Here is a 26,848-nt window from a genome sequence, read left to right as displayed (position 1 = left end):
TGCACTCTCCTTTGACAATTCTCAGAGTTGATCAAAGACTCCATACTTCCAGGTATGGGGGAACACATGACAATACCCTACTGTGATTCCCATAGTGCAGTGCTCACTGCCTGAGCAGCCAATTACATGGTGATAGGAAACATATATAATATGGCTCAATTCCATCTATTTTCAGCCATGTGGGTGGCAATTACTAATTTCATTGGCCTTAGCTGAAAATAACTGCCACATTTTTGACAAAAACAATACTTGTCCTGGTGTGTTAGCTTTGTGAATTGAGCCTCATGTTATAAGCCTCAGGCACACGGACATATTGATTTAGGAAGGGACTTTGCTGAAAGTAAGAATCCTGCATAAAGCGTTTTCCTGTACTGCATCTGAACTCTCCGGGACATACACCCACCTATGTCTGAGTTAATGGAGATGTGTATTATTCTGCTGCCGCTGCCGCTGCCACTGCCTACACATTGCAGATGTTTATATGTCGGCCCTGAATTCACTAGATGGCATCAGCAGCACACAGGGTCCATTTACCATCTATGTTGTATGCATGCAAACGTTAGCACAAATGTTTACATGTGTACAGGGTCAAAATCAGACCATTATGGCAAATGTTACCAGTTTAGTTTAATGTTAATCATAATAATAATCATAATTCAAATAATCATAAACATGAATAAATAATAATAACATTAATAATAATTCATAAAAAAAGTAGTAATAATAATATTTAATAGTAATCATAGTACAAAATAATAATAAATGAATATTATTAATAATAATATTATTAATAATAATACGAATAATAATAATGAATAGTAATAACAGTAACATTAGTAATAATTCATTAAAAAAATAATAGTGGTAGGAATAATAATAATAATCATAAGAAAATAATAATAATAAAAGAATAATATTCATGTATAATAATTGTAAGAATAATCATAATAATAATAACCATATTACAAATAATCACAATGAATATTAATAATTCATAAAAATAATAGTAGTAATAATAATATTTAATAGTAATCCTAGTACAAAATAATAATAATTAATATTATTATTATTATTATTAATAATAATAATAATAATAATAATAATAATAATAATACAAATAGTCATAGTGAATAGTAATAATAGTAACATTAGTAATAATTCATAAAAAAATAATAGTGGTAGGAATAATAATAATAATCAGAAAACCAAAAAAATAATAAAATAATATTAATAATAATCATGAATAATAATAGTAAGAATAATCATAATAATAGCCATATTACAAATAATTACAATGAATATTAATAATAATAATTCATACAAATAATAGTAATAGTAATAATAATATTATTAATAATCATAATATAACGTATTATGGGTTGTGATAAATAATATACTCAGAATGGTCTAGAGTGGTTAGTGGGGTACCCCAAGGCTCTGTCCTGGGACCAATGCTGTTTCATTTATTTATAAATAATATAGACGGTGGGATAAATAGCTCGATATCAGTGTTTGCTGATGACACAAAATATGCAAGGCAATAACAACACAGCAGGATATAGAAACTTTACAGGGGGACGTGAATGAATTAATGGAGTGGGCTAATGCATGGCAAATGAAGTTTAACTTTGAAAAATGTAAGGTAATGCACTTAGGGGGTAAAAATATAGGCGCAAGTTACCTATTAGGAGGCGAACCCCTAGGGGCTTCCAGGATGATGAAGGATCTAGGGGTCCTAAGAGAAGACAGACTGAGCAATAGCATGCAGTGTCAAGATGTAGTTGCCAAAGCCAGCAGAATATTAGCATGCATTAAAAGGGGAATTTACTCCAGAGATAAAATGATTATTCTGCCACTTTATAAAACTTTGGTTTGGCCTCATCTGGAGTTTTCTGTACACTTCTGGTCACCAATCCTCAGAAGGAATGTGCTGGAGCTGGAGAAAGTCCAGAGAACAGAATATTATGGGGACTGGAGGACCTCATTCCTACAAGCACTAAATGTATTCTCCCTGGAGAGGAGACACTTGAGAGGAGATATGATGGTGATATACAAATATCTCAATGGTGATCCCAACATGAGTAGGAAACTTTTCAGTCCCAGGAAGTGTAAGAGGACATGGGGCCACACAATGAGACTGGAAGAGAAGCTGTGTGTCAGGGCAATAAGGATGTGGAACTCTCTTCCACAATTGGTGGTGTCGGCAGGAATATGGATAGTTTTTTTTACCAGCTTTCTGTCAACACTTTGGGATGTTCTGAATAAAAGAATTCAGATTGGACAAAAGAATTTTGATCAAGTACAGAGTGTGGACATTTTTTCTTTTTGTTTTAAAATACTCTTGGACATGCATCTTAGCAAAAAACAAAATACGGGGATACGGGAAATTATTTTTATACACACACACACACACCAACACAGGTTGAACTGGATAAACAGATGTATTTATTTAACCTTATCAACTATGTAATACAAATAATCATAATAAATGAATAATAATAACAATAGTCATAATCATTTATAAAAAATAATAGAAGACGTAATAATAATACTATTAATTATCATAATACAAATATTCATAATAGATGAATATGGATAATAATCATAATACAAATAATATTTGTTAATAATAAGAATAGTACTATTAGTATTATATCATACCTCCCAACATTTTGAGATGGGAATGAGGGACACCTACTTGCAAACATATGTAGACATTGGACAAAGGAGAATCAACCAAAAAAAAAGGTTAATTAAATCCACAAGGGCTTTTTTTAACCACTGCTATTCCTTTATATTGGTATTTACAATTTACAAATGCAGCAATTTAGAATTGTATGAAAGGTTTAGCACTGGGAAACACTTTTTGATAGATAAAAAGTGCATTTTATATACAACTATATAGATCAGACCAAAATGAGGGACGAATGAGGAGGAATGAGAGACCTTGCTCCAAATCGGGGACAGTCCCTCCAAATTAGGGACAGTTGGGAGCTGTGTAATAATATATAATAGTATGTATGTGTATGAATGTGAGTTATGGAACTTAGATTGTAAGCTCCTTAAGGCCAGGGACTGATGTAAATGGGGACTGCATAAACTGACGGTGCTATACAAGTACCTGAAATAAAATAACATAATAATAATAATAATAAAGTATTGTAGACTGATTACCAGACACATGCACAGCTCAGAGCGTCCAGCGGGGGGCGCTGTGCCGAATGTTCTCGGTTCACTTCGCGGCCGCTCTACAGGACGGAAGCAGCTCGTTGTCCCCAACATGGCGGCGCCCATGTGAGGCATGAGTGCCGAGTGCTTGCCATGCTATCCGCTCAGCGTTGTATAATATAGGACATTAAAAAGGAAGATGAAGCGGAGGGTCCCTGCGGGGCATCGGCCGGCAAAGATCCGGAAGCTGCAGCTGTCAGTTCAGACGTTCGTGGAGAAGGCAGAGGGCTGCGGGTCCCAGGGCAGCAGCCGGGTATCAGAGGAACACTCGGGGTCTGGAGGCAGAGGGAAGAGCCGGAAGGAGCTGAGGAAGGAGAAGCGCCTGTCCAAGAAGCTGAGAAGGAAGGAATACTATGAGAGGAGGTGTGGGAGCTCCCAGCAGCCTGCCCAACCCGCAGAACATGGTCCTCCCATGGACAATGCACCCTCAGTCCACAGAGCAGAGGCTGGAGGACAGGACAGGCAGAGGCCTGCTGGGGGGAAGAAGCCGGGGGCAGAGGCCGGGAAGAAGCCGGGGGCAGAGGCCGGGAAGAAGCCGGGGGCAGAGGCCGGGAAGAAGAAGAAGATGAGCAGAGAAGAGGCAAGGAGGAAAGCTCTGCTGGAGGCCAATGAGAAGGAGGAGAAGGAGATCAAGAAGCTGGAGAAGAGTCTGAGGATGAATAAGAGGAAAAATAAGAATTCCCTGCCCCAGGCATTTGCTCAGGATGGTTTGGATTACATCCTGGGGGCACTGGAGCCGGGGGGCTCTGTGTCTGGGCTGTATGATGAAGAGAAGGAGGAGGAGGACACCGCTGAGAAGATCTGGGGTCTTTCAAATCATCCCCTCCAAGAAGACTTGAAGGATGAAATTGGGGGGAGTGAGGAGGAGGAAGAAGAAGAAGAGGAGGATGGTCTGAAGGGGGAAGATGAGAATAGTTCTCCAGAAGAACAAAGTGAAGAAGATGACGGTGTGGACCAGGAATCGGAGGAGGAGGATGATGAAGAGGATGATCCATCCAAAGACTCATTACAGCACGAGTCAGATGGTGGAGATGAGGAGGAAGTGGTTGTCAATAAGGTATGATATTGGTGAGATAGTTGTTCAGTAATCGGAACACATGTCATGCGTCATTGCTGTCCTGTGTCAGTTGGGGATATTTGCCCCCACTTCCTGTGCCGGGAACACACAAAGACTGTCTTCCCTAAGTGTGTGGGATCTCACATTTCACAGCTGTCACTGGAACAGAACATATAGAAAAAAACAAGCTATAGATAGCGAGTAATCAACGCTGTGAGGATGGACAAATCGATGCCAAAGTTCATGAGGTAGATGTTGTGTAGGAGTGGAATGATTGGACTTTTAGCTGGGGGAAGGTCGGGAAGGATTCAGTCACCAGCAGCTCCTCAATGGGGTTGGGGATCCCTCAAGAATGTGAAGAAAATCATAAGGGTGCCCAGTCAGCATTAGGTAAAATGTTTATTCCGATAGGGAGGCCTCCTCTACTCACTTGTGGTTCCATACAGTGGCGTGTGACAGCTGGAGACACCCTTGGCTTCCATCCAACATAGCGGGTCCTGGCTTTGTGGCTCTTTGCAGCAAAGTTCATCCCATCCTGTGTTGCCAGTTCACCACGCGCTATGCATACACTAACTTCGTGATTTTAACATGTAAGTGTCTATCGGAATAAACGCGTTGGTTTTATCCCATGCTGACCCGATGTCCTTATGATTTTCATCACAGGAACAGGATTTTTCCTTTTTTTTTTTTTTTTCACACAAATGGTTTGAGTTTTAAAGCGCTGGTTCACCTGTTCAGAAAAAAAATGAAAAGGTCAACTAACACCGTACACCCTTTCCAGCCTCCTCCTGGCCCCCACTGTACTTACCTTCATGAGCGCTGAGCTGTCAGTGCTTATCCAGCTGGTGAAGTGGCCTAGGAATGTATAATCCCAGCTGCTCCCTCCCCCCCTTCTTTCTGCAGGGCTTCGGGGACAGATCAGTGATTCTGATTGGTCAATGCTGCACAGAGGTAAGTACAGTAGGAACCAGCAAGAGTTGGGAAGGGTGTTCATCTTTTTCATTTTTTTTTTTTTTTCTGAAAATCTGAATTTACACTCTAAAATATGCTCTAACATAAAATTCTGCACTCTTTCCTCCTTTGCAGGAGCTGCAGATGGCACGTATAACTGGCAATAGATGTGAGTGGCTGTATACAGCTACACTCGTGTATACAGCAATGATTTCTTGCATCAGTGTAAACACATGTATGCCCATATCACATGTTCTCCAAATGCTAAATTTCCGCATTCAGGAAAAACATCATGTAGACGCGCATGAAAACTCCAAAGTATGGCCACGTCCAGCCATTCACTGTGACGTCTGCTTGTAAATGGTGCCTGTAGTTCCCTGGCTTAAGAAAAACGCCATGATTTTAGCTGATGTATGTTTTAAGGCTGTAAAATTGTAATTTCTCCTCTTTCCACTGCATTAAGAATGATCAGAGTAGATTTGGTAATATGAGATGGGAGTCATCTTGGGGTTCTAGAGTTCCAAAAGACTTGAACTTGCATACAGTCAGGTCATTAACACAAAGGACTTACAGCGTAATTTATCAAAAAAGGGGATTGATCATTTTGCCTCTACAATCTAGAAGGTTCTTATTGTCTGCAGAGGGAGACAGTTGTGACTCTGCAGCGGAGATCTGCCATTCTACAGCTCTCTGTGGGGTTGCTGCTTCCTAAGTTATGGGTTAAGTGCAGAGAGGGAAATGGGTATTGTTGTAGTTTAACTGTAGACATGAGAACCACTTTTCTTGCCATGGTACTTGTAGCTGGGTTCTGCTGTCCACAGTCCTTCTATGAGCCTCTTGTGAGTCCCTGCACCTACAGTGTACATGGCTGCATGTCTTGCTCATGTCCACTCTGTCCCTTCCTTCAGGAAGCCAAGCCAGGCTTAAAGATTTATCTGTAGTTAGTGTTTATTCTAATAAAATAATCTAAAACATCAGGTTTTTCCCTGGCCTTTTTTTCCAAGACAGACTCTGCTTCGGCCTCCAAATTCCACTCTGTAGTCTCTTGCAAGGGTATTTAGAATAATAAAGGGTCAGAAATCGGTAACGTCTGTTCACTAATCTCCTCTACTTAGGTTGGACCAAAAGCTGTCAGCTCTAAGCACTTCCAGGTTCAGAGATGTCAAAATTCGAGTGGCAGTGGCCTTGTAAGTAAGGATGAGCTCCAGCATGTTCGCACAGCCCACGTGCAGAGCCTGCCAGGAAGTCGGTGCAGTGCTATTCACAGGCAGTGAGACATTTCCCGATCTCTGCAGCCGTGCATCGGGACAATGTCTCACCTCCTGTGATTAGCGCAGTGCCGACTTCCTGGTGGGCTGTGCGAACACGCCGGAGCCCATCCTTACGTGTAAGTAGCAGATTAGGGACTCTGTCTGCAGTCTATATAAGCCAGGGATAGAGGAGACATCAGAGGCCTAATAGACCCCTGAGGTATTCATACACGGTAACTGTCATTTCTATGTACTACTGCAGAGGAAACATCAGGGGTTCAACAGACCCTGGATATACTCATAAAGAGTATCTCACACCCTATGTATTATTGCATAAAGGACTTGTGTGGGATGTCCACTTCCCAGTGATTCTGCATTTTTCTTTTTTGAACCACCTGGTTGCTTTTATCTCGCCCAGCAGAAAAAAAAAAATCCTAGGGTGAACTCTGCATCAGTTCCTAACCTTGTATGAGTTGGAAAATATAGATTTGACCACACAATTATAGTTTCCCTTTAAATTTGCTGTTATTATCGGGCAGTGGGGTTTATTTACTAAAGCTGGAGAGTGCAAAATCAGTCTCACTTCTGCATAGAAACCAATCGGCTTACAGGTTTTATTGCCAAAGCTTAAATGTACAAGCTGAGGTTAGAAGCTGATTGGTTACCATGCACAGCTTCACCAGTATTAGTAAATCTACCTCAATGACAAGTCTGTCAGAAGCCTCCTGTGGTACCAAATTTGTTGCTGAAATTTATATTCTAATGCCCTCCCTGGGGTTTGACTGGCAAATACAGAAGCTTGGAATATGCCTTCAGACATACTGTTATCCCGGCCAACTCAATCTAGTCTGGGTCACAACACTTAAATCATTGGGGGGATGTGGTCATATTTTGGAACATGGGAGATGCTAGTGTGAACCCATCTCTAAGTGATAGTCATTTTAAAGTGGGTGTACTTTGCTGAGAGCAGCAGAAGCTATTGGCTCACCCTGCTGTCAGTCAAATTGTGAGACAAGGGAGCTGGGGGCAGGGCTGGTCCCACCGCCTGCATGTTTTGACGCAGGCAGTGCAGCTCAGAATCGAGCCTGCAGGCTTTCACCATAGGAAACCAAGAAGAGGAGGCTGCACGGAGCACGGGAGACACCCCCCCCCCCCCCCCCGTATCCCAGGCACTTTACAACCCACTCTTAAGATTTTAGAAAAGTACTCCTTTGTCATCCCATACATATTGGTTGTGCATGGTCTGTCAACCAAGACTAAGTAGGCATGTACCCACCCCCCCCCCCATCCTTCCTGAATAGCATGATCCCAACACAGAAGGATTGAGTAAGCCAGCTCATCCAAAAGCTGCTCACGTACAGTGTGTGATCTGTCTCTCTTGCTTTCTCAGTAACCACAGGGGCTGAGCTCAGGGAGGAATAGATTGCCCACGGGGGAGGTGACAGAACTGTATTCCTGTGCTATTAACTAATTGTGTTGTGCATCACTCGTGCTGTTTTTGCATCATGCCCTTTACATTAGTTTTCCCTCTGTCAGTCTTCTGTTTTTCCTTTTTGTGTCCCCTGTACGCTGTTTTTATATTCATTATGTCATGTTATAAGCTCAGTGCTTCCCTTATTCCTCTTCATGTCCATCCAAAGCCCACCCACAGATCATAAGAAGCTCTGCTTCTAGTAACCTTTAGTCATTGCTTAAAGAAGGAACAGATTAGTTGTTCCAAAACGTGTTGTATATTGATGACATCACTTCCGGCTTGCTGTCCACGCTGGTTGTTGGTCCTTTCCCGCTGAGGTCACTTCCTGGATTGGGCTTCCATGCTGTCTCAGACAGCCTAGCTGTCTTCCCAGTATCTAGGAGAGTCGTGGCTTCCATCTGCCGGCCACTTCAGAATATGCTACCATAGAATTGCACCTCTGGATATCCCTGAGACTCTATGGGACTACCAGAACACCGGACCACCTGCCATATTACTAATATGATGGGCTCCTACTTGTATTTCCTTTTGTAAGTGTTTTTTTAACCCTTTTGGGAAATATAAAGTTTTACTTCTGCACTTAGAGGCACCTTTTTTGCTTTTCATATTCCTTAATGCTAACAGAGGAAGTGGTGCTGCCCTCTTGGCCAGGGCCAGATCAACATAGGGGCTATTGGCTATTGGTGCTGCAGCTCCAGGCCCCTTCCTTAAGATAGGCCCAGCCCAATGGTGTGAGTCACTAATGCTGCCCATCCCTGCTCTGTATGCATTTTACATGATTTATATGTAAATTGCAGCAACATATTTAACAAAAATTTGTTTGTATTTTAATTTTATTTATTTCCATTAAAAGGCCTACCAAAATCCTTAGCACCAGGCCCATCATGCTCTTAATCCGGCCCTGCGCTTGGCTGTACCATCTAGTATAGATGTATGAATTACAAATCTTTTAGCTGGTATGACCATTCGCATATATCTGTCTCAACTGTAGATTTACTTGCTTAATTAGAGCTTTAGTTACTAGAATGTACATGCAGTTATACCTAATAATAGTAGCTTAAACGATTAATCATAAAGTCAAGAAAATCCTTCTATTACATTTTAGGTTGTGTTCCTATTCCTAAAATAGACTCTGGTCCCTTATCCTTTAAACAGCACAAGCATGTGAACAGTTCACAGAATACAATGCATTCTGTGAATAGATAAGGGGAGAGGAGGAACAGCATGGCTGTATGAAAGCCACAGCTCCAGAAGTATAGTGTCCAGCATCGATGAAAGTGAACAGGCTCATACGTGTGTACAATGCCCTGAGGCTGGGTTCACACCGCAGCACAGAGCGGCTCACAGCAGGAGTCCGGTGCGTCCCTGTTCATCGTTCCAGGTCCGATTTCAGTCCAATTGTTGGGCTGAAATGGACCAGAAGAAGCACAGGACTCCTGTGCAATTCTCACCGGAGATGTGTGAAGGGGCTCCATAGCCTATTGCAATTTCCTGCTATGCGAATTGTATGCAGGAAAACTCCAATCCATTTTTTAGTGTCCATGATCTGGGCACAGGTTCACTTTAAATTTAAACCCAATGTATTTAAGTAAACTGACTTCTATAAATTAGAGGAAATTGTATTCCCTGTGATGAGATGTCAGCTGTCTCTAGTACAGGTTAGAAAATGAACAGAAGGATCTTCTGGGTTGCTAGGTGAATGATGTTGGTTTTCCATTAAATATGTGTTTTATATTCTTGTTTCTTAGAACTCCAAAGACGTGGGCAATAAGTATGTCCCTCCCCAGCTTAGACAGTCCTCTGAAGCTGTGGATGCTAAGAAGAGGCAAGAACTGGAGAGGCTGAAGAAGAGTGTGAAAGGATTGATGAACAGGTATCACGTGACGGATCCACCTAAATAATGGTGTCCTTTCTCTTGAGTTGTGTGCTGAGTCTTGGCTCCAGGCCTGGAGTGCATCAACTACTTTTATAGTTCATATTTTTAATTGACAGGATGAATCTCCATGGACTTTAAATCACTCACAGGCTTCTGCTAATTAATTTACTCTTGTTGTGCGCATATGCTGCAGGTCATTTGGTGATGTATGGAGTTTACCCTTTGTAACTGCAAGTTGATATTTTAAATTTTTTTTTCCATTCTCATCACTGTCCTTATGCCATAATAGATACCTAGACATTAATCTATTGTATTTCCTAACTAATTGTTAATTAGCTCATGATTGATCCACTGTAGATTTTTTATTTTTTTTGTTATTTTTTTTGCAGAAAGGTAGGCTTTGCACCAAATTATAAAAGAAAGGAATACTTTCAGTTATAATTGACCTTTACTCAAATGCTAAAGTATATCGATAGAAAGAAACTTGTTTTTTATTTATTTTTATATATTTTGGATTGAGAGTGGATTTTTATGTAATACCTGTGTCTCCTTAGGGAGCTTTTCCTTCATTTCCTATCCTGTAGACTCAACAGGAAGTGAAAGGTTGTCTTTCCAATATGAGAGAATCTCCTCCCTAAAGTGGAAGTAAACACTGTACTACCACTTGTACCTACAGGTAAGCCTATAATGAGGCTTACCTGTAGGTACTGTGAATATTTCCTAAATTTGTTTAGGAGATATTCAGCATGCATGCAGCTGATGACAGCATCGTCTGGCTTACAGTGCGGGACCTTCAGAGTCTGTGCCGGAAACAGCATTTCCCTCGTGCATGCGTGGGCGTGGCATCATCGCGCCTCCAGCTACTCGTGTAGCCAGAGGTCGCAAAACATGAAAGGAAGACTAGGGGAAGATGTTCGCTGTCTCAGCATTGACATTGCAGCACGAGAGGGCTTTGTTCTAAGGTAAGTTTATCGTAACGTGCTAGTATGCAATGCCAAATCCAAAATAATTCACACCCAAGTGAGTAATGAGGCCCCTTAACAACTACAGGTGACCACCATAAAGGTAGTCTCACCAGGCACAGGGAAATTCAGGTCTCCCATAAAACCTATACTGACTTCCACAGCTGGGGCTATGACCGTGATACTCAAAAAAACAAACGGAGAATGCTCCCATAGTGTAATGTTTCATAAAAGATGATTTAATAAACCAAACAAATTGCACGTACAAGATATTTCATCCGTTAAGAGCGTAGCAATAATTGTATATCAAGGGTAAAAATCGCGGTGTCTCCAGGTTTCCTCCTGCTGGCTGTCTGTGCCCCATGAATTGCCTAATGGAAAACGACATCACTGCCACAGGCTCCACCCTACGCCTTTCGTCACGATAGGATGTCATCTGGGAATTGGCATTTTCTATTAGGAGATTGATGGGACACAGACAGCAAGCGGGAGGAAGCCTGCAGAGAAAAAAAAAAAAAAGTTCTTGTGTCTTCATCCAAAAGAGGAGGTCAACAGCGGCAGCCTACGTAATTCTCTTGTGACAGTTGTACTTAAACTTTATCTCTGGAATCCAGCCGCCAGAATATGCTGGATTTTTGCTGAAGCTGGCAATAAAATCATATGTGAATGAGACAAATCCCTTAACAATTAAATGAAAACTCCTAAATTCTATTCTGACTAATCCCTAATACTACAATAATCCATGTAGTAGAATGCTTATGTTTCTTTTTGTGGGCGGCAATTCACAAAGTTCACAGTGCTATGTTGAACACAGATATGGCCGTTCTCCTGTAATAGGGAGTAGTGATCCAGTTAAATATTTTCCCGAAAACATTAGTGATCTTTTCCACATTTTGTAAGAGAATGCTGACCCTTTTTCTTTTCTTCCTTTAGACTGAGTGAACCAAACATGGCCTCTATCAGCGGACAGCTTGAAGAACTGTACATGACCAACAGTAGAAACGACATGAATGATACTTTAACCAGTGTTCTCCTCAATGCTTGTATTACTCCGGCCAAAATGCCAGACCGACTAATGATGGAACATGTGCTTCTGATTGCTATACTACATCATACAGTGGGGATTGAGGTAACACATTTGCCAATCGTTATCATATATTGCCTTAAAGCAGTTGTTTAGTCATTTTTGGGACTTTTACCTACAGGAAAGCCTATAATGAGGCTTACCTGTAGGTAAAAAAAATATCTCCTAAACCTGTATGGTTTAGGAGATATTCCCCTCGCAATGCGCTCTCTGACTGCAGCGGCGCATGCGCACAGTGGATTCTCGGCTGAAAGCCTGGCAGACGTCGGACAGAAATCTCCTGCGCGCGAGAGTGGCGATATTGCGGCTCGGGCCACTCACAGCGCCGGAGCCGCGATACCCGGAAGAAACGCAGAGGGAACATGTTCGCTCCCTCGGCGTGGATCGGGCCAGATGTTGGGGCCTTGTTCTAAGGTAAGTATTTCATAATGAACTAGTATGCGGTGCAGGTGGGAAAACCAAACAAAACACATCAGCGGGTTTACAACCGCTTTAAGGGAAAATATGGTTTTAAAGTGAAATATTTATCTCTTTGCACTGTCATGCCAAGAAGAATTTGACCTTAGGCTGGAATCTAGAAGCTGAATGCTTTCTATTGTGTGTAATTCACATTCCAAATAAATAATGGAATATTTCTGAAATAAAGCAGCAGCGGGTCCCCAGTGCATTTGTCATAATGTGCAAGTATGCTCAGCACATTATTATAGACTTTCCTTCCTAGTTTGGCTTCTACCAGTGCTGCAAGGTCCACTCTCCTCTCCGTCACTCTTTTGGTCTCTGTTGCAAACTTCTTATCTTCTTTCTTCAGCCATTGGACTACCACTATTTAATTCCAGCCCTATGCTGGAATGACATCATCCTAATGCCCAGCTCCATTATTGGAAATTTTCACTGCATACGAGCTAAAGGCTGTGTACATAGAACAAAAATGCTAGTAGACAGGTCTGGTTGATGAACGGCCGTTCAGAAACAAACTGAAAAGCATGAATCAATGCTCACGAAACTTCTAATACGAAATTAGCAGAAGGAGCCCAAAGGGTGACGCTAAAGAGCTGAAAAACCACATAGTACATCACCACGTTCGTTATTGTTGGCCAACATTTGTGTCACCGTGTGCATGCAAGACAAGTTTGAGCCAACACCCTTCGGACAAAATTCCACGGTTTTGTTGTCAGAAAGTCTGATCAAAGGCTTAAGCCTTTTTCTGAAACTTGTTGCTTACAAGTTAAAATCAGTATTTTCTGCAAGAAAATTACTTAAGACTCCCAAACATTGTATATATTTAATGTAGAAACAATTGCATGCAATTTGAACAGAGATGCTGTGGGATTCCTATCTGAATCACATGCAGTTTCTGCACCACTCCTATGTGAACCAAACAGAATACTCAGCAGCTAACAGCAAATCGGGATGAGGCAGTGTTGTGTTTTTAAATCCAGTAAAGTGGTTTATGCAGAAAGTGGCTGGATTCCACAATGCTCATCTGTGATGTCTCGCTGGCCTGACAAGAGCACAACTTGTAGAGCAGGAATGTAATGATAGACAGGCAGGCTCTGCCTGGGTTCACACAGGGGCAGCTGGGAAACCGCATGTGATTTGGATCATATGCAGTTTGAGCCCATTCATTGTGTATGGGTTCAAATCACACCGCAAAGGATTTGATTTTAGGTATTGGTGCATTTTCACAAGTACTTGTGCAAATGCTTAGTATCGGCACCAATACCGGTATCTGCGCAACCCTAGTTGTAGGTGCAAATTAAAGATTTAGCCCATAGCTGGGTTTATGTTTACCTTTTTTGTGTAGTATTTATTTTTATTTTTTTGTAAAAATTCTAAATGCAGGTTACAACAATGGCATTGTCTTTTTATAGAGCTTTCTAGGTGTTCTACTAAGACAAATCCATACCGCCTGCTCACTTTTAGACTTGAGTTGAAAATCTGTATGAGCTTGTAAGTGTAGAAGGTGTGTCCCATAGTAGATTGGAAGAGGCTGAAAGCAGCCTCACATGTCACTACTAGCTGGCTGAAAATGTTAAATATGAAACAGGAGGGAGAGATGGTGTGACCTTCCTATGTCCTCTGTGTGTATAATGGGTCTTTGGTTGTTCAGACCTATGCACGATACAGGCTATTCACAGCATTGCATTAAACTTCTTTACAGATATTCTGAAGGAGTATCTTTGAGTGTGCTACCTGATCCATGGAGATGGGAATATGAGATATTCATATGCAGTGTATCTAATTCCGTCAGTAAAAAGTTGAATTTTTATATCAGAGCTTTGACCATAAAAATGAAAATATATGAAAATAACTGCCCCCTTTTTATAACTAGCGTAATAAAGTACACATGGGAAGGCTTTTACACAGAACAAACAAAACAAATTTACCCTCTGCATACTTACCAGCTAGCCAGCAAACAAATTACACAGTCTAACAATTTGTGTTAAATTCCATACATTCCCTTAAAAAAAAAAAAAAAAGAAGAAAACCTCAGACTGCGTGCGTTCAATATTTTATAACCTTCTTGTGACCTTGTTTTTAGGTTGGTGCGCATATCTTGGAATCGGTGGTACAGCAGTTTCATGACCTGCATCAGGACATTGGTGAAAGTAAAGAGTGTGATAACCTGCTCACCATTATAGGACATCTGTACAACTTCCACGTCATTGACGCTCGCCTGGTGTTTGACATATTGAAGTTACTGGTGTCCACGTTTACAGAGAGGAACATAGAGCTGATCCTGCTGCTTCTGAAAAATGTTGGCTTCTCCTTGAGAAAGGATGATGCTCTGGCTTTGAAGGAGCTGATAAGTGTGGCACAAAACAAGGCGAATGCTGTAGATAAGGAATTCCAAGATCAGACTCGGGTAAAAAAAACAATTTATGTATTCATTTATTGCCCTAAGAGTTTATACCTTAACTATGAGTTTATATGTGTGGTTTAAGAACAGGCACATCCAAAACTGTTTTACTGGTTCTGAACAGTTTAATTCGGGGGGTGTCCCAACCTTTTTAGCTTTCCTGGGCCACATTGGAAGAAGACTAATTGTCTTGGGTCACACAAAATACATTTACAATAAGGATAGCTGATGAGCAGAAAAAAGTCAGGCAGATCACAAGGTAACCATCATTGATATAGATAATGTACATACCTGAGTAACAAAAAACATTTTTTTGCAATTTTTTTTATTATAAAAGCAATAGAGGAGTAAAAGTAAAAAAGAGCAACATAAAACTAGTGCAATATACTGCTTTCCATAAAAAAAAACACCTCAAAATCTGGTAAATGGATGTAGTAGCAATTCCCAATTAATTCTCAATGCTCTCATCATGTATTTTGGTTGAAAATAGTTGTAAGCAAATATAGGTGCTGCCAAAAACTGATGACATGAATAAGGAGTGATTGTGATGAGTGGGATATTTGTCTTTGGGAAGAGAAAAGTTATAGAAGTCCAGTAAAGAGACACTCAAATCTTTCTTTGTCCGCATGTGTTTGCTGAGTGTAAATGCATTTTTACATAAAAAAAAAAAAAAAAAAAAAAGGTCTGGTGAAGGGGCATCTGATCAAACATCGGGGTAAAGCGCCTATCACAGTGGCTCTTAAACACATGATCAGCTGTGTCCAATCACGATGTAAACACACTTTCCGGTTATCGGCATTCTATTCCTCACTGTCACAGCCTGAGGAGAGAGACTGTAACTGGTGAGTGTGAAAGGGGACATCTACACTGATAATCAGTGCTGCAAATTAGCTCAGTCTCAATCAGGGCATATCAGTGAAGGAGAAAAATGATCTGAGAGAAGATCTTTTTATTTTATTTATTTATTTTTTAGATGTTTTTTATTTTTTATAAAAAAAATGATTTATATATTTTAACCAGGATTGCTTTAATGAACAACATGTGGTACAAAAAGAACAATTGGTGACAGTGTACAAAGCCATACAGCAAACCATTAGATAGCACTGATGAAAATGGCTCTTGTATCTAGAAAGGCATTAAGGATGCACATTTTGGAATCTCTTAAAGCAAACCTGTGCTTTACCCCTGCAGGAAAAAAATCAAATTCCATTTCCAGCAGGACATATTCTGCTTTCCTTCATCCCCACCTACACAGTTCAGCTGCCTGGAGCAATGACAAAACCCGATACTGTGTGTTTGGAGGAATATGCGACTCCCTCCTTCCTCCCAATGTGACATTACATAGTGATTTGCCCAATGCTGTCACATGGTGGCTGAGAGAGAGCCTGCAGCTGATAACTGGATAACTGCAGTCCATGTTTTCATTCATATTGTCACTTATGGTTTCTAATTTCATTTATCTATAGTAGTCTTTATTGGTTATCTCATACGATGTAACTGTTGATCGCAATGTTCAGGGGAAAGGTCAGCAACAGACTGCTCAGCCTAACAACTACCTGATCTGAGATTGGCTGCTATGGGTTATGCAAAACAAACTTTATTTATTGCAGCAACATTTTACATAAAGCTGAATCTGTGCACATTAAGGTTTAGTGTGGCTTTTTATATAGTTTTCATAGATGGTGTAGTTATTTATTTATTAATTTTTTTTAAATTTATCAACCTGTAGGTTAGATTTATGCTGGAGACGATGCTCGCATTAAAGAACAATGATATGCGCAAGATACCAGGTTATGACCCTGAACCTGTGGAAAAGCTGCGTAAATTACAGCGTTCTTTGGTAAGAATCGTTTAGAATTCAACCAAAACATTATTTAAAGTGGTTGTAATCTGACCTGGGCACATATATCTGTAGTGTTTTACTTATCTCTCTCCAAAGCTCTAAGTGCCGCCTGTTTCTGCTGCTCCACTCCTCTGTGATCAGCATGACAACTTTTGACAAGTTCTCTGACAGGAGATAACAGCGGCTGAAAATTTGTGTTGAGAAGGGAGCTTAGAGATAGACAAGCAGGGAGCTTGTCTATTCAATGTGGAGATGGGGGGGGGGGATGCCTTTCCTCCAATCAGCTCTCACTGTAAGCCCAGACTCCACTCCCACCCCTATGTGCTACTGAAACGGGAAGAAAAATTTGTAACAAAATCTGCATTCCAAAGAATGTAGAAAAGGAAAGACAGCAGATATACATGTAAAACTTAAGTAGGAGGATTTGTTTCATCTGTGTGTGTCATCTGAGGCTGTCCACTTCACTGGGTATAGGAGAGTAAGGCTGAGTTCAGGCGTGTTCGCACAGTCCACGTGCAGAGCCCGCTAGGAAGTCGGCACTGCGCTAATCACAGGTAGTGAGACATTGTCCCAATTCACGGCTGCAGGGATCGGGAAATATCTCACTGACTGTGATTAGCGCAGTGCAGACTTCCTGGCAGGCCCTGCACATGGGCTATGCGAACATGCCAGAGCTCATCCTTGTAGGAGAGGGTCTACAACCACATTAACTAACTGGTTCTTGATATTGATAAATGTTAAAGCAATACCAAATGTTTTTAACTGCTGCCTCCCGAGTGCTCTATTGCCCACCATACATTTTAGCAGAAATCAAAGACGTATTTATTTTTTATGTTTTTCTATGTGGCCGTGTGGCTACAAAGCTGCATCTCCTCTGTTGCATTGAGGTCCAACAATTGATCTGAATCATCACAGAGAGCAGTGACATCAGCCACCAGCATCCACTGCTCTGGGTGGCATCAGCAGGGGAGTTCCTTGCCATCAGCTGCACATTTACTCAGAAGAGACAGAGCTTTGCTGTCACATGATTGCATAAAAAAAAGGAAAGGTATTTATTTCGCAATTTCTGCTAGAATGTCTGCAGGGCAACGAGGAGCAGTGGGGAGGCAGCATCTAAGGAGTGGAGTATTGCATAGCCTAAACCTCTACTTTTTATGTTAAAGTGGTTCTAAAGGCTGAAGGTTTCTTATCTTCATGAAGATGATAAAAAAAAAAAAACTTGTGTGTTCAGCAGCCTCCCAGTCCCCCCGCCAATACTTACCTGAGCCCCAACACAATCCAGCGATGTGCATGACAGCTTTTGCTCTCTGGGGACTCTCCCTCCTCATTGGCTCAGACAGCAGCTGTTGATCACAGCCAGTAAGCCATTGGCTAAAGAGAAGGAGCGGGGCCAAGTCACAGCTTCATGTCTGAATAGACAAGCATAGCAGTGGCTGTTTTTTTTTTTTTTTTTTTTTTGTTTAACCTTTAAATAACATACAGAAACTGACCATTGGTGGTCGAACCAGCGATCAGCCAAGGGTAAGGATGACCATGTTTATTAGGACAGACAGATATGCAGCAAGGAGACATCTTGCCTGTCTTTTGAGGCACATAATTAAAGGTTAAAGTGGGAGTAAACTCCCATGGTTGATATTTACCTATAGGTACAGTAAATATCTCCTAAACATGCACCGTTTAGGAGATATTCACTTGTGAGTGGGCCAGTGGACCTCACTGTCGCATGCTCTCCTGAAGGAACGACATACCCGTGGCTGTTCCTTCAGAGTCCTGCGCAGTGAATAGCGGCTCCCATGCCCAATCAAACAGCCAGGGACCACGAATCTGGAAGGAAGACCGGGTGAAGATGGAAGCCCTGTCAGGAATCGCAGCGCGTCGCTGGAGGGCTTCATTTTAAGGTTAGATTCACATAATGTGCTAGTATGCGATGCATATTCTAACTTTACCTTGCAGGTTTAAAAAAAATAAAATAAAAGCATGGTGGATTACTACCACTTTTTAAGTTCTCTTCTTGGGGAAAAAATAATAAATGTGCCTCTTTTTGCATTTTTATTTCCCCATTGGGGCCTGTAAACAATGTCAGACAAGTCTTACAGCCTAAGACATCTGCTGTGGTGACAGTTCTTTCATTTGCAGATGATGGGCAAAATATGACAGTGGGTGCAGGAAGAAGACGCCCCCCCCCCCCTTCATTTGATTGATCACTGATCTCAGGTGCCTTTTACTCCTCTATTATGGTCCTGCAGCAGGACCTTTTCACATGTTCTACAGTGGGCCCCCTTCCTACCATCTTGGGCCCACCGCACTGTGGCAGAAAACAATAGACATGTCACCAGCACACCAAATTGGATCATATTTTCTTTCTTTTTTTTTTTTTTCTTTTTTTTTTTTTTCAGTGTAATGACCAAACGAGAAAAAAAAAATCAATGTACAGAGCAGGGGAGGGAGACGGGGGAGAAAAGGGAACAATTCAGTGATCAAAGTGCTCACTCATTCGAGGGACCAGGCTGGAAGTTGGTGGCTTGGGCATCATTCACACAGCTTGGAATGAGTAGCTGTGACTGCTATTCTTCTGCTTCTTTCTCTCTCCTGCACACAGATAGGAGAGTAGGCGGGTCAGCCAGACATGGGTGGGGGGGGGGGGACAGAGAGGAGGAGCAGCTGCATTCATCTCTCCTCTCCCATCCGTTGCTGGGAGGAGGGAGTGAACTCGCTGGGCTGTGTGAGACACTCCGCTCAGCTGCAGCCACTGGCCCCTAAATGTACAGACATTCTCCTGTCCTATGGATGGGAGAAATTGATCTGTTTTCCTGTACTGTCGGCGATAATGGGAGGCTGGCAACACTGCACTACAGTGGTCGAACTGCAGGGCCCAGTTCTGCCACTGGAACTTATACATTAACTCTTCCCTCCATTTTGTCTGCAGACAAGAGAAAGATCAGTGCCCTTTGAACAACAAGTAGGAACATTTGCGTGCAATAACAAGCACTTCACCTTGTCAGAAAATCTTATTGCCACAGTGGAAGACCTACATAGCCCATTTCTCACTCAGTCATTGCAAGTGACACTCAAATCTGGCTCTAATCCAGCTATGAATGGGCCTTTCAGACTTCCATTATTTCTAAAGCTAGATCAAAGTCATTTATTTATATTTTGTACTTTTTCATATATTTTTCTACAGTAGTCTTTATGATCATAGCATATTGTTACATGGTGTTCTTGTTGACTGTTTTTGTGAAGGTTCACAGCAGCGTGTCTGGCAGTGACACTCGCCTCCGTGTGTCGCTGGAGAACCTCTTGGAAGCTGAAAAGGTTGGAAGATGGTGGATTGTTGGGTCATCGTGGAGTGGAGCACCAATGATCAACGAGTCTTCGGGGAAGGTGCCTGCACAGTCTCTTGGCAAGGTATGGAAACTGTAGGGATTGGATCCATGAATAGAGTATAAATAACACTTTTTTTTTTTTTTTTTCCTCCAAATTTAGAAACGGTAATACTGAGATTTATTTTACATGTTTATATAGTATGTGTAATAAAAAAAATAAATAAATAATTGTGTGTGTGTGTGTGTGTATATATATATATATATATATATATATATATATATATATATATATATATATATATATATATATATATATATATATATATATATATATATATATATGGTTCATGTACTCTCCAGAATATGCATATGACTTTTTACGACTTTACAAAAGTCTCTCTTTTGCTGTTTGCTTTTCACTGTATTTATAACTTCAAGGCAGAGAGTTCCTTCTTGGTAGTAAAAAAAAGTTCTGTTCTGGTTTCTGGGTAGTTAATATGTACATATGTTTTGGCGCAGTGGGAAGTGCCAAGTTTGTGTGTTTTTAAAGGATATGAGCAAGTCTGTGAAATCTTAGGTATGATGTCTTTACAGCTATAAAGCAAAAACACCCTTCTGATATATGATTTGGCATGCTTAACTTTTTATCAAGCAGTAGATCGTTCATATCTACTGCTATGGAGAATTCAGAAAAGGGCAACACCACTGTTGTCCCCTGCCTTATTTTAGGAATACACATAGAATTAAATTGTATTGCTGCTGACCATAAATAGAGCAAATAAGAGTAGATCAAAAATAGTGGGCGATCATTAGAGATTGAGATAGATATAGGGGGCTAATTAGATTAAGCTTGGGAGGAGGATAATGGGTAAAAATTAGAGGTCGGTTAAGGGGTTGGTTTAGGGTTTAACTGTTATGGGAAGATTAGGGATTTTCCCTTTGGATAATTAGCTTTGCTGGAGTATCATTAAAGTGATTGTAAAGGCAGTAGTTTTTTTTTTTTTTTTACCTTATTGCAGTAAGGTAAGAAAAAATCTTCTGCATGCAGCTCCCCCTGCCTAAAAACATACCTGAGCCCAATCTCAATCCAGCGATGTGCACGAGAGCAGAGGCTCTCTCGGCTCCCTCTCTGTCTCGGATACAGCAGCGACAGCCAACGACGAGGAAGCTGGGTGTGCATGCACGAGTGCCCCCTAGAAAGTTTGCTATGGGGACACCCATCGGGGGAGAAGGCAAGCATGCCGGTGGGGGACCCAGGAAGAGGAGGATCATGACTGCTCTGTGCATAACCACTGCACAGAGCAGGTGAGTATAACTTGTTTGTTAAAAAAAAAGAGGAAGTAAACCCTGATTGTTTTTTCTTCCTTTCCTTTCTTTTCCCCTGTACAGTAAAGGCATAATGAGCTAGTATGCATCGCATACTAGAACATCATGTGACACCTGCAATCGAAGGCCCGTACCATCCCTGCTGCACGCAGCATCCATTTTCACCCCCTCTTACTCTGGTCGGAGCCGCATGACGTCACTCCCATGCATGCACGTGGGAGCCACCAGTCACGGCACGGCTGGCTGTTTTCTTCAAAGCGCATGTGCCGATGACATAGTCGGTGCAGTATACAGTAAATGTCTCCTAAAGGGGGCACATTTAGGAGATATTTACAGTACCCATAAGTAAGCCTTATTCTAGGCTTACCTATAGGTACAACTGACACAGAGAGATTTACAACCTCTTTAAGTGTCTGTGAATATTTTTTTAAATTATTTTATTAAAGGTAAAAGCCCCAGATTAAGAACTACTGTACTTGACTCCTAGCTCTGAAAACCCACATATTGCAGAGGGGTAAGTTTACTTAAAAATGGTTTAAAAACAAGTGATGTAAAGCCAAGAGAACCTGTACAGAAGAAACGTATTACTGTTCTAGTTCTGAAAATGCTGGTTTTGAGGGTGTCTCTTTTGATTCAGAATTTTCTCATTTAGGGACCATGAAGATTCTTGCAGCTAGCAAGGTCAGAGAAAAGTTAAAATTCTTGATCTGCATACGTTGTGGAACAATAACTTTGAAGGTGCTGAAACCACTGAATCAGTTTCATAGCCAGTGAATAAGCATTTGTGTAGGAGAGTTTAGTAATGGCAGTTTCCATGTCTTCTTAGTACAGGTCTCTGTTAATGCTATGAAATACATTTATGATAATGTGTTATCTTTTAGGTCAGTGCGAAGATCATGGAACTGGCCCGCAAGCAGCGAATGAACACCGATATCAGGAGGAATATCTTCTGTGTTATCATGACCAGTGAAGACTATCTGGATGCTTTTGAGAAGTTGCTGAAGTAAGTTCTCTTAATGGGCTGTGTTTAAGTGGACTTATTGCGGTGAACTTTAGTTGTCTATGCCTCAAATCATGTCAAGTTTAATATGATCACAATAGCAAAGTTAGGGGGTGCAAATCGCATAGCTCAACCACGATGAGCTGACAGAGGCTGCAGTTGCAGTCCCCGCCTCTTGGCCCTGCCCTGCTGATGTTTCATCCTGATTAGGCTTGGTCCTAGAGGTTTTGCTATTGTGATTTTTTCATGGAGTGAGACGCGCTCTCCTGGAGGGGCTGGCACGCAATGTGGGTGTGGATCTGATGGAAGAACGAATGGGAGGTGTTTGAGCAGCACTATTTTTTTTTATTTTTATTTTTTAATGTGGTCAAAGTGTAATATGGTGTCATAAAACACAGCAGTTCTGGGGTCTTGTTTCCTTAAAGAAACCAAGGTCATATAAAAGACCTAAAATGTTTCTGGTGGTTCATGTCTTTTAAAACATCGCTGCTTCCTGTCTACTGCAAGTATTGCACTCTTTTGGGTGTCGGTATATCTACACCTACTGTTGCGCACACAGTGTTTCCTCATGCTGACTCATATTGTCAGTATAGGATGTACAGGCCAGCAGGAGGAACCCACCACGTGTGATATTAGGGGGATAGGTATTTGACCTAGATGGATTGAATACCTTTTCAAAAGGTAAGTAAGTTTACAAGACTGGCCTTGGCAACAGGATCAATTAAAATATCCATTAATGTTGAACCTTTTTGTCTTTTTGCTTTCACTCTTTTGTATACTAGTGCTTTTGGAAACATGGGTGTCTGTAGCTGCTCTTAGAATTTGAATCACTTGCCACCCAGGCCAATTCTGGCATTTCTCTCCTACATGTAAAAATTATCACTTTTTTTTTTCTTCTTCTAGAAAATTACCCACCACCCCCCCAAACATATAATATATTATATATATTTATCAGGGACCCTAGGGAACAAAATGGCAGTCATTGCACTATTTTTTTGTCACGTGGAATTTGTGTGGCAATTTTTCAAACATGAAATTTGGGGGGAAAAAAAACACTTTCATGATTAAAAAAAATCTATATTTTCCCCAATGTTTTTGGATAATTTGAAAGATGATGTGAAGCTGAGTAAATGGATACCAAACATGTCACGCTTTAAAACTGCACACTCGTAGAATGGCACCAAATTACAGTACTTAAAAATCTCCATAGGTGACGTTTTAAAAATGTTTACGGGTTACGATTTAAGAGTTACAGAGGAGGTCTAGCACTAGAATTATTGCTCTCGCTCTAACCATTGCAGCAACACCTCACATGCGAGCGTGACCTACATATGCGTATGCTTTTACGTGCAAGCACGAGGGGATGGGGCCACTGAAATTTTTTTTTTAAATACTTTCCCTTACATTTTTTGATCACTTTTATTCCTATTACAAGAAATGTAAACATCCCTTGTAAAATGAATATGGCATGACAGGTCCTCCTTTATGAAGCAAAAAAAAAAAAATCAGTGTTTACATCTACCGTTGCCAGAGAGAATGTGGGGAATCGCAGGCTGAGAAAAAAAAATATCTGGATGATGCCTTTAGCTGCAGACCTCATTTAGATATCTTTACTCAAAGTCAATGACATCATATGACGTCTACCCGGGAGAAGTGGTTATGAACTCTATCAATTGGTTTGGGTGTGAGGGAGTAAACTGTATTAATTACTACTGTACTGTGTTGCTGCTGTTACTGAACAGGTTTATTTGTCCTAATAAAAATGTTCTATTGTATGTCACAGCTGGGAAATCTGTAGTTTTCCCAGGATGAACAGCTACATGACACAACTCTGGCTGGTAGGGATTGCCTAGGTTATAATACATCAACAGTTGGCAGCAGTGGCGGCTGGTGAAGTTTTAGGATGGGGGGGCGCAAGACCCCGCCCCTCCACGGTTGGCCCCTCCCACTTCTCATAAGCCACACCCCTTATAGAATCCATATCATATACCAGGCTGCACATTATATACACCGGGCTCTGCACATCACATAACAGGCTGGACATTATACACCGGGCTCTGCACATCACATAACAGGCTGGACATTATACACCGGGCTCTGCACCTCACATAACAGGCTGGACATTATACACCGGGCTCTGCACATCACATAACAGGCTGGACATTATACACCGGGCTCTGCACATCACATAACAGGCTGGACATTATACACCGGGCTCTGCACATCACATAACAGGCTGGACATTATACACCGGGCTCGTCATTGATAAATGACATTAATCCTTATTAGACATGCGTGTTTTATGGGCTGGGGACATAGAACAGCCTTGACACAGGAGTTTGTACCTGAACCTACAATACCATGCCTGACCCGAAGCAGAGACAGAAACCTGCAAGGCATGGTTCTCCGGCTTATGTGATGGACTCGGCATCCCAAGGGAGCTGGCTGGTTTCTGTAGTTCTACAGGAAATTAAAACTTCCTAAACATAACCTACACCAAGGGCTTGAGATCAGATGGGGAACTACAAGTCCAAGCATTGCTTTGCAGGTGCAGTCTATCATAGACACCCAATATCCATGACCCCCAATGTGTTCCCACCATAGGAACACAGTCACCCCACAGACACCTGATGATAGAGAGCGGTCCTACCTTTTTGTGCAGCTCCAGATGGAGAGAATCCTATAGCCGAGACAAGTAGCAGAAAAACCAGCAAATGTCCAGATTGTGGCTCCATCCTGACCAGCAGCCATCTCCAGCCCCAGACTGCTGCAGCCCCTCTTCTTACACAGCGGTGTTCTCCGCTCCTCTCCTGCACACCGCTCTACTCCTCTTACTTCCTGTTTCCTCTCTCAGGTGAAATGGGAGAGAGAAGACAGGAAGTGACATCTGAGTCAACTCAGATGTCAATCAAACTGCCCGCCCGGCCATAGTAACAATACTACAGCGCCGGGCGGAAACTACTCAGCGCTTCAGAAAGCGCCCTGAGGCGGGCTAAACGCCCGCAAATGAAGCGCCACGCCTGCAATTTCATGATTGCATTGGCGTGGCCGTTCCCATAGTGCACTGTGACCGGCGCTCGAGCACAGTGCACTTCCTGAAAGAACTTTTTTTTTTTTTTTAAAGAGGCAGTTTTAAAACTTTTTTTTTTTTTTTTTTTTACATTTTTATTTATTTTTTTGTGACCACACTTAAGGGGGGGGCGGCGCCCGGGCGCCCCCTATGGACGGGCCGCCACTGGTTGGCAGTTTAGTGGGTTGGCCATTTCCCGATCATCATGTAATATATTTGTATATGTGGACTCTTCACAGTTTCATTTGTGTCCTTTTAGGCTAGGGTTGAAAGACCATCAAGAAAGAGAGATTGTACATGTCCTTATAGATTGCTGTCTGCAGGAAAAGCGCTACAATCCATTCTACGCCTTTCTAGCCAGCAAGTTTTGTGAATACGACAGAAGGTTTCAGGTAATGCATGCCCTCAAAATGCAGTTCTCTTACTCATGTGCTAGATGATGTGTTTTTTTTTTTTTTTTTTTTTTTTTTTTTTTTTTTTTGTAATTTCATTCCTTTCCTGATGATCATTTATAAGATAATAAACATTATTAAAAGCAATAAACATTTTCTAATGCAGCATTGTACTCGCATGTTGGTTTTAAATTCTGCTGATCTTTTATTTTAAAGCGGTCCTCTACCCTGAAGTAGAAGTTCTGCTCATCTGATCCCTCCCCCCCCTCCGGTGCCACAATCGGCACCTTTCAGGGGGGAGGGGGGTGCAGTTACCTGGATAATCCAGGTGTCTGCACCCACTTCCGGGATAAGACTGGCGCAGATGCCCCATCCCCCCCCCGTTGTGTTCTGGGAAACGCACAGTTCCCAGGACACAGCGGGGACCAGCAGAGAGTCGAAGCGCGACTCGCGCATGCGCAGTAGGGAACTGGGCAGTGAAGCCGCAATGCTTCACTTCCTGATTCCCTGACAGAGGATGGTGGCGGGGGCAGCAGAGAGACGAGCGTTTGCTCGTCATCTGCCGCCAACATCGCTGGGACAGGGAAGTGTCAATTTATTAAAAGTCAGCAGCTGCAATATTTGTAGCTGCTGGCTTTTAATATTTTTTTTAAAGGTGCAGAACCACTTTTAAGAGCAGAGATTAGATTCCTTGGAAAGGCAGTCAAATGACATAAGAATAAAGTTTCATGTCTCCTAATAGGCGTTACAAATAATACTATAGAGCTAGCAAACAAACTAAAGAGCTTTGTAATTGGATTTCACCACTGGCTGTTTCTCTAATCTGAGGAAGTGGTTACACAGGCTAAGTAGGTTACTATTTGGTGTATTTGTACATAGTCTTGAATTGAGCTATGACCTGACCGGAAACCAGGGCTGCAGTACCAACACAAACTAATCCTGCAACCTTTTGTTTTTTTTATTTTTTTTGTCATGATGCAAAACATATTGGATAATACCAGCATAGAGTTTGGTGTAGTATTTTGCTATTGCACTGGATCCTGGAATGCATGCAGCAGGAACATGACCACTGCTTGTGTGCAAATAGTCCAAGGCAGTTAAATCAAGCTTTAGGCCTCATGCACACTGGACGTTATAATAACATTATAAAAA

At 41.6% G+C, this 26,848-nt stretch overlaps 1 protein-coding gene across 1 annotated transcript in view; it reads left to right on the top strand.

The window, feature by feature from the left end:
* Positions 1-3,256: 3,256 nt before the first annotated feature.
* Positions 3,257-26,848, top strand: part of NOM1 (nucleolar protein with MIF4G domain 1) — a 31,247-nt gene continuing 7,655 nt past the window's right edge. Inside the window, exons 1-8 of the mRNA XM_077491147.1 lie at positions 3,257-4,285; positions 9,709-9,833; positions 11,732-11,927; positions 14,425-14,748; positions 16,472-16,582; positions 19,826-19,990; positions 22,116-22,237; positions 25,564-25,696. Coding sequence (XP_077347273.1) covers positions 3,368-4,285; positions 9,709-9,833; positions 11,732-11,927; positions 14,425-14,748; positions 16,472-16,582; positions 19,826-19,990; positions 22,116-22,237; positions 25,564-25,696 — 2,094 coding nt within the window. The 5' untranslated portion in view covers positions 3,257-3,367. The remainder of the gene's footprint in view (positions 4,286-9,708; positions 9,834-11,731; positions 11,928-14,424; positions 14,749-16,471; positions 16,583-19,825; positions 19,991-22,115; positions 22,238-25,563; positions 25,697-26,848) is intronic.

This window comes from Lithobates pipiens, unplaced genomic scaffold (genome assembly GCF_037356315.1).
Source record: "Lithobates pipiens isolate NorthernLeopardFrog02 unplaced genomic scaffold, aLitPip1_a1.2 Scaffold_19, whole genome shotgun sequence".
NCBI classification, from domain to species: Eukaryota; Metazoa; Chordata; class Amphibia; order Anura; family Ranidae; genus Lithobates; species Lithobates pipiens.
Note: the sequence above shows the minus strand (reverse complement) of the source record. Positions and strands in the feature narration are given on the sequence as shown.